Source organism: Octodon degus, unplaced genomic scaffold, assembly GCF_000260255.1.
Source record: "Octodon degus isolate 3935 unplaced genomic scaffold, OctDeg1.0 scaffold00055, whole genome shotgun sequence".
Taxonomy (NCBI): Eukaryota; Metazoa; Chordata; class Mammalia; order Rodentia; family Octodontidae; genus Octodon; species Octodon degus.
Genome location: NW_004524631.1, coordinates 736,254 through 745,651, shown reverse-complemented (window position 1 = coordinate 745,651; position 9,398 = coordinate 736,254). Strand labels below are relative to the sequence as shown.

General features: G+C 33.4%; 1 protein-coding gene across 2 annotated transcripts in view; it reads left to right on the top strand.

Annotated features, from left to right (window-relative positions):
• The window catches only part of Naaladl2 (N-acetylated alpha-linked acidic dipeptidase like 2), a 577,651-nt gene extending 575,632 nt beyond the window's left edge, over positions 1-2,019 (top strand). For both annotated transcript variants that reach the window (XM_023717797.1, XM_012515240.2), the window contains exon 4: positions 1,882-2,019. In XM_023717797.1, the coding sequence (XP_023573565.1) occupies positions 1,882-2,019 (138 nt within the window). The remainder of the gene's footprint in view (positions 1-1,881) is intronic.
• The last annotated feature ends 7,379 nt before the right edge of the window (positions 2,020-9,398 follow it).

The window sequence follows — 9,398 nt, the reverse complement described above, 5'->3', positions numbered from 1 at the left end:
ATATTGAAAGACATGTATATAAATGAATGAAAAGGAATATATACAAATGAAAAGGCATCAACTGGCTTTTATCCTCTCAAAACAGCAAAGTTTTTTTCCTCAACCTCTTTAAATATGAAAAATATGTTCATCAATGCCACCAATTGAGTAATAGCCCTATTTTAAGATGCTGCCATCAAATCACAAATAATTAGTGTGCAGCTCAGAAATTTGAAGTGAAAAATAGGAATTCTTCCATTTTTGCAAAGTAATCATTAATATTATGGGATCATTTATTTAATCAGGATATTAACATCATAGATCAACAGTTATTTATATGGTAATGGCATCAGAAAACTGAAAATTGTATTAAAAGCACTGATTTAGTCACATCTTAATAGGGAGAACATTATAATGAAAAAATATTCTGGCAGAAGCATTTTTAAAGTTTAAGTTTTTTTTTGGAAAATCTACTTGAAAGTATTTAGCTTCACTTTTGAAAGATATTTCATAGGCATTTTTATTTAATTTATTTTATTCAAGAGCCATAATCTAACAGAGTATGCTAGATAACTATATAAAACTGAATGTATAGTGGACCTCGCACTGAGAAATATTTCTGTGTTGGAAAATAAAATTAGCATCTATCTACATGCAGGAGCTGTTGCAGGAGAGCCCAAAGGAGGAGAAAGTTGACTATGGCTCACCATGAAAGAGGTTGTATATTTTTGGACAACTCAGAAATAAAGTTCATCAGATAGACAAAATTTGAAATGGGGCTTAATGTATTCCCAGGGTTTTTTCCAGATACAAATGAATATAATTGCTGAAGAAATATTTCATTAAGAAATATTTTCATCAGTGCATAGATTTACAGTTCCCTCAGTGGTGTCCATATGTTTTTCTAGAAGCAGAATTTTTCCTTTAAATGAATCTTCCTAATATGTCCATTGAATAAAACCAGTTGAGAAGTATGAAACTTTAGAGGCCTGACTTTTTATCTTCTTTTCTGTCACCCTTTGTTCCCACTAATTCCTTCTAGTGACATGCATGGACATGTGCTGTAAGGTCAGGCAGCATATGCTGCCTTATCATCTTTGGAACACATAGCAACTATTACTTTAACTGCAGAAATTACTGAAAATATAGCTGAAAGTATTCCTGAGAGGATAGAAGTGTGTATTTGATGGAGCCTGTAGTTTAGGATTTATCAAGGTGGAGGAAGAGATAACTACACCAGAGGATTATTGTTGGAATATATAGAAAGTCATGAATTTTTTACATTAGCCGAAGAAAAATTTTTAAAATCAGCAATATTGATGTAGCACATAAAATAAGTATAGGTAGGGGTGATGGAAATTATGACGGACATGGTAATTTGGGACATCAAAGTCAGAATGCCAGACCTATTTTTCTGTTTGTTTAGGTTGTGTCTTATACAACCAAGGAGTTTTCATTTACAGCTGGCCATGAGTGTAAACTGAACACCTCTGAAAAATGACATGATGAAGAATTGTTGGATTATTTTCTAGCCTGAGAATGATGTGATTGTTGGTGAATTAAAAAAAATCTTGCTGTGGTTCATGAAACAACTCAAATTCCAGAAATTTGAACAAAAATCAATGAAACTTTATGGTCACTTAGGGGAATATATTAGGTTCGTAATTTGCATAAGAGGTGAAGAACAAACTAAAAATGACCAATACTTTTTTTCTCTGTGAATAGAATTGTGCTTTGATAGATATAGAAAAGTCTTTTTTATCCTTATTGTGACAGGGTAAAAATTAGAATTAGCTCCCTGTTTAAGATTTCAATTACTAAAATTAATTTTATCATATGAAATTCATAACTGGCTTTAATTCTTCTTCTAACACTTTTGTTTTGGGTTTTATTCTCTTTCAGGCTGAAGTCATTGATGTGAATTATGGAACTGCAGATGATTTAAAAAGGATTAAAAAAATAAAAAATACAACAAATCACATTGCACTCCTAAAATTAGGAAAATTACCACTACTTTATAAGGTTGGTCCAATGTTGTAAGGGTGAATAATTTTCTTTATTTTGTTGGACATTCATGATGTTTTTGAGAATGGATTGTGCATGTGAGAGAGAGAAAGGGGAAAGAGAAAGAGACAGAGAGAGAAAGAGGAGAGAAGAAATCTTTCAACAAGTAAGTGGATGTTCTTATTCCAGAAGACATCCGATACCTCAAGCAGGTATTAGTGAGTCTGTGCCACCTTGATAAACTTAGCATATTCTCTATAATAGCATCTCTCTGAAACACTATGGATGAGAACCGCATGTCGTTTTCTTTTGACCTGTATGAAACTTCTATTATCAAAACTGATTAACTGCCATGTGCTTTCTGCTACATAAGGAACTGGCTGATTTATACTCTGTAGTGATTGATTTTGCCAACTATATAACACTGCAGTTACTTCCTGTGCTTCAGAATTAAATTAAGATATAATAGGATAAAGAGAGGCAAGAATTTTGATTTATTCTATTTAAATAGAAGTTTATTAACACTCATCCACTAGATGCATTTCCAAAATTAGAGCAGCTCAATGTACGTATCTGATAATGAACCACCACAATAGACAGACACTGCTGCTCATTATTCATTTTTTTTCTATTTAAAAAGAAAATGGTCAGTGTAATTATGTCATTGGGTTCCCTGTTTTTGAAGATAAGTTGTATCTTTTTTTCTCACCTAATATTGAAATAGCTCTGCTAATTCCCAGGACCAAAAATATTTCCAAAAATCTTTTGGCATATTTTATTAGGAAAGAAAAAAAAGAAAGCAAAGATCATCATGTATTTATTTCATTATTTATCAAATATGTGCTTTTACTTAATTATGAAGAGTGTCTAATAGTAGATAAGTAGTCAGACTTTTATGATATCAAAAATATATTACTCAGTGATATTGTTTATTGTATACATTTTCAAGATGTACTAAGTGTTCTGAATTAATCAATTTTTGCCTCAGCAACTCTGGTCAGTTAATGTATTTACAGAAGAAACACAATGATGTTCAGTGATGTAACAAAATATTAGCAAATATATACATATTCTATGCAGTAATGAAGGATATGCTGTATTTATCCTATATGATCATTAAAAAATATTTAATGATCTGAAAATCCTAAGCCAAACAAGTAAGTTCAAATGTAACATTTATAATTATACTTTTATAGCTATCAGCATTAGTCATTGTCTCTCATTGTTAATGAAGGCTGAGATAACTAAGGTAGGAAACAGGTGTGAGTGGCTCAAAGACAAACACTTTAAGGTGTGTGTGGGTGTGTGGTGTTGTTCATGTTCTTGTTGTCTTTTTTGTAATAAATCAGGATAGATAATTGAGATGCAAAGTTAAAATTTTAGATCATAGTCCAAGATAAAGAATAAGCTAAAGATAGAAATTGTCTACCAACCATCACTATGGCAAAGGCAATAATGTAAAACGGGTTAGAATATTGTTAAGCCCCTTCTGCATACTTAGAGAGATCTACTCCTGTGACCGAGACTTCATTGGGATCACATGGAGGGGCTTAGTATTTGTGTGCTGCAGCAAAGAGGACATGCTATACTAATCACTTATTCCAAGAGGAACCAAAAGGTAGGAGATAGGCTCACTAAGCAGCCAAAATAGGAGCATGAAAGGGGTCTATGTTGAGACTGGTAATAAAAAGTGTGCATGTATTTCTGACAGTCTAAACACAGGTGCCAAGATAGAAAGCTAGCGCCATTTGTTTTCCCTTCTGCGCCAGAGTTGTTACATAGGGTGATGATAGCAAAGTCAAGGACAACCAGATTAGAATTTGTTTCCAGATCAAAGAAACAGTGGGGGCTGCTTCAGTAAACTCAGTGCCCATGAGATCCAAAGGCAGCTTTTAGCATCTGTAAGCCCCAGAAGATGTAAAGCTTCATTAGAACAATGGAGTCAGAAAATTCCTACTTGGGGACCTTCTAATACATAAACTTTCTCTAACACACCAGTGAGGTAGAGGTATAGTTGGTATAAGATAAAGCAGACAGTGCACCTCTGAATAGGTGGAGGGGTTTGATGAAGAAATTTTAAATCAAAGGTAGAATTTTTGATAATAATATGAGACTAGGCATCTTAATGACTTGACTGGTGAATCTAATTGATTATAGCACATCCTATTACCAAAACCAAGAGTAATGGGGCAGTCCATATTTTTCTCGAGATGTTTGAATCAAAATAGTCTCATCTGGACACATTTAAAAGGACAGTAGGAAAGAAATTAACATTGCTCTGTGCTGATTATATGAATCCTTTTTATTCACCTACTAGCTACTAGAATGTATGTGTGGTAAGATTGAATATATAACTGCTTAGGTGGAACTATGAATGAATGATTTATACCTCTTAACTGAACATATCTGAATTAATAAAATGTTCCATAATGATTATGCATATTATGTATACCACAAAAATGCCTTTAAAAATTCAAACTAAAATAAGATGAAATATTTTTCTAATAGTGCATCTATGCCAAGTACTCCAAATCCTAACCAATATATCATAGCATGAAACCAAGCAACAATCTTTGTATTTATTTCAGAGAATATTTGCCTTGTGAAACTGTGAATGTTTCTATTTAGAGAATTAGTACTTTATCCAGAATAGGACACACTTATGAAGAACGGTGTGTCATTTTTCCCTGATCATTTTCCTTAAAAACTTGTAAAATGATTTAACAAAGGATGCCGTACAAAATCTCTCTATATGTAGAGCTCTTCAAAAAACCTAACATTACCTTGCAACCAGAAGAGACAGAGAATCCTCTCTTTAACCTTTTAAGTTCCATTTCATTCTTGCCATCTCTGCTTTATGTGGATTGTGCCAGAGTCTTTGGGGGAACTCATTAATACTAAGTCTACTACCGCACATGCATGTAAGAAAGAGAAATGAAAACGTGGATGAGGTGTGATTATACAGCATAATTACTGCTCAACTGTTTCACCTGTCTATCAAATACATTTGTAAGGATAGATTTTAGAAGTGAGATACTACAACTGACTTTTCAAAAGGCAGGGGCCTGACTGATTTCTTTGTAGAACACAATGGTTAATCATGATTCTAAATTAACATTTGATTTGGGAACATGTTGCTGAATGAGGAAAGAGAAACATTCATCTTATTTTAGCTGTGTCACGGGGACTTAACCGTAGTTCAGAAATGAATTTGAAAGGGGTTCTCTATATCCGAGATTAGTGAAAGCCAAGTGGAAGCATAATTGTGTTATCAAATTGTCTCCTAAAATGAGTAGAAAAATAACCTACACCAAGAAGGAGGAGATCTTATTAGTTTTGTCATAGATAATGTACATGTGTTCAGCTCTGTGAGGGGCCTGACAAGAAAACCTGCACAGCAGCGACTGTGACACTCACATGGCTTTAGGGCCCTGCCTTGCAGTCTGCACCTATTGCTGCAGCAGAGTCAGCCAAGGTCTCCAGGGCTCGGTGGGAGGAGTTTCCCTCAGTTTCACCCTTACAGGACAGGCTTCATATCCATGTTTAGAAATGTATTGACAGCCATTTATTTTACCAAAGACTTTTTATTCTTTAAACTTTAGAACAAGGTGTTTTTCTATTTGTCAGAATGGGCTTAGATCTCTCCAAGCAAATAGGAACCATAGTAGAGCAGAACCCAAGACCCTGACAAAATTCTCAAATTACCAAAAGCACTATAGCATTACTTTTCTTTTATAAAATGGAGAGAATATTTTACTTTCTTCCTATGATCATTTACACAGAACATTAATAAAAACAAATTATGTTATACTTTAGTCATTACTTGCATTCAATTAAATATTACTCAAAGGCATAGATAGTCTACATCCTTGTCTGTGTTCCTACTATATATTAGTCTCATATTCTGAAGGTTATTTCTCTATGCAGTGAAATTACAAATTATACATATATATATATATATATATATATATATATATATATAATGATTGAACCAGGACCTTCATGTGATGCAAATTCTCAGCACTTTTTATACTTTATTTTGAGATAGTCTCTCTGACTTGCTAAGTTGGCTAGTATGGGCTTAAACTTGTGATCGTCCTGACTCAGCCTCCCATGGTGCTGGAATTGTTGCATTTGCCACACCTGGCTACAAATGAATATAAATCTTAATCATGACATTTGTGCATAGGGAAATAACACAAAACCACAAATACTATTGTTATTTTATAAATTGGATGATTCACATAACATTCTTAGAAATTTTAAATAGGAAGATATTAGTAAATACTGTTTGAATTCTTTTTAAAAAATATTTATTTATTTATTTATTTATTTATTTATTTATTTATTTGGTACAGGGTCTCAGACTTGTAGTGCTTCTCCTGCCTCAGCCTCTCCAGTCCTAGGATTATGCGTGCAGCCTCCCCTCCTGGTTTCAATGACTGGCACAGCCACGCCCTAGGCTGGCATGGCATGCAGTACCAAGGATTGAACCTGGGTCCTTGTGTGTACCAGGCAGGCAGTTAGGCTGCTGAGCTATCTTCTCAGCCATTGAATTATTCTTATACATATTTTAAACTTACAAAGCTTTATAACCCCAGAATCAAATAATTTTCAGTTTACTACAAATATTTTATTTTTATCCAGATAAGATTCATATTTTAGCATGAATAAGTATGCTTTTAATGTTCTTCCCAGAAACTCACACACCATTGTATGCTGTTTAGCCAGTGTATGACACCTTTACTGAAGCCTAGCAATCGTCCTTAGCCAAGCCTTTGTGAAGATTCTAGAGGGAAAGGAGAGAAACAATTTTGAGGTTTTTATTCTTCTAAAATATAGATTGCTTCATCTAAATATGGGGGTATTTAAAAAACCCTTCATACTGTTTAAATTTTAACTTGCCTTCATTCACAAAAGAATTAAATGTAAGACATTTAATTGGTTGTTTAATGTATAAGTATCTATAGATACTAGTGATATAGAAAGTCAATATAAAGGCAAATGGGAGATTCTTAACTCATCTATTTAAAATTAATGCCTAGGAAGCTACAGTATTTTGAGACTAATTCCCACGAAATACCTGCATTCTTGTCGTATGTGAACTATAACTTCAGGTTCATTACACTAATACTTTTCCTGAAAATATTTGTTTATATCTTATGATAACTGCACTCAATGAATATTGTTTTCTTTGTTGCATTGATAGAAACATTTACTGTCTTATGGGATAGGGTTTTAGAAATAGTGAAACTCAAATTAATTTATATTTATTTCCCAAATGAAAATATGGATGCATACATTTACTCTGCATAAAAACTATGTGTTAATTAGTACAGCAATGCACACAGAAAAGGAAATCAGGGCAAGCAATGTTCCTCAATTGTAGAGCACTTGCCTAGAGTACATGAAGCCCTGAGTTCAATCCCTGGTCTGAAAAGAAAAGTCTCTATTTTTTAAGATAAAATATGTGTTACACACATGCACATTGTTACAGCTTCTTGTACAGTGTGGCAGAGAGACTGAGGCAAGATGAAAGGCCGGAGAGGTGCTATTGATACAAGGAGGAAATGTGTTACCCCTAACCTGCTAAATGTCAGATACCCTGATTCATCCTCCCCAAAGTGCAAAATGAATTCTAAGGTACAACAGAAGTTAAGAAAAGGAAAATTTATTGGGGAACAGGAATGAGGAATAGGAATATATCTTGAGAGACAAGAGAGGTTCCAAATGTGCTGTTAATGAGCTCACTCTGAGAAATTTTTATGAAACAAATCATAAGGTGGAAATAATATATCTCTATCTCTCTATCGCTGTCTCTCTTTCTTTCTCTAGCTATCTATATCAAAACTATTATCAACCATTAAGATTACAAGAATAGCCAATTCTTATCTAATATTAATCCAAAAGCTACAAGGTCATATGGATGATGCCTTTATCCTAGGTAAATTATCTATAGTCATAATCTTATCCTTAATCATAGTCTTAGTTTTAGTGATTAGGGAGGATGGTCTATCCCCAATGAAATAATGGTTTATTTATATGGGAAATCACAAAAGGGTGGTACCAATAATCTCAAATTTCTATTTCTCTTTTATGGAAGCATGTAAATATGGGCACTGTGACTGTAATCGTAGGTGCACCTCCAGCCACAGTTCTGATATGTTCTCTTTTTCGTTCTGTGCTGACTGCTTTGAGGGTCTTTCTCTGTCTGACTGCCTATAACATTTCTATAGAACTTCGCTGTCTATAATATGAAACAAAAGCAAGTTTCAACTGAAACCTTTAATGCATTTTCCTTGATATGAAGGAAACTAAATTTCAGTAGGTGACACTCTATGAATATTTCAGATGAATACTAATGTTTAATCCAGTGTCACTGAATTCTGACTTGGGATATGATTCTGTATATGGTGGCAAACTTGCATCTTGTTTCCTTAAGACAATTTTTGATGCCACATTATGAACAAAATTATAAAGCAAACATCATCTTTCTACAAATATTAGCATGCTTGTTGTTGAATAATTTAATGAGGTTCTTCGTACTCAGTGCTCACAAATAGTTGCTAAGACAAGGGCTTCCTCAGTGTGTGATTACAGGACTCCAGAGCTTCTGTCTGTGTCACAGAAACAAGGTCAATGTCAGAACAGCAAGGCAGAAAACAATTGTCTCCTGCATTTTAAATCCAAATCTGCTGCTTAAAAAAATCAGAATCCTTTTCACTTGCTATTTGCTTATTTTTCTAAATTACTTAGACAAAATTCTATTATAGCTACCAAAGGTATCTTCTAAACTATAAACTCAGTTATAGTTATAATGAAAGGAGTTTAATCTGTGTAATTATTCTGCCATGTTGCTATCAAATCTTACAAAGTGAATTTCTAGAGCAAAAATAATGAATTGAATGCTTGACATTTGATTCTTTATATTAAAGTACTTTTCCTTTCTTTTTTCTTTCTTTTTTTTTTTGTGGAACCGAGGATTCAACACAGGCCTTGTGCTTGCCACAGAAGCACTTATTCTACTGAGCCCTCACCCTAGCCCCCACTTTTCATTTCTTAAAACCAAATGAAAATGTGTGTACAAATCTTCAAAGTTTCTCACAAATTCTACATAATTTGGAAGTCATGTGTATGTTTTACCAATATGATAATGTAATTTAATTGTGGTTTTGGAACATATGAAATCATAGCAAGTGACATTATGTTATGGAAAGGTTGACTTTTACATATATCTTATTGTAATATAGTTACTATAAATGATTCTCATGTATTCATAGAAGCTGAAATTTTAATTTTTCCCAAATAAATTTCATGTCATAAATTAATAAAATCAAGTAAGGAAAGAAGCAAGGGGAGAGGGAGGATGGAGGAGGAGAATGACAGGAAGTTTGGAAGAAAGGAGAGAAAAAATG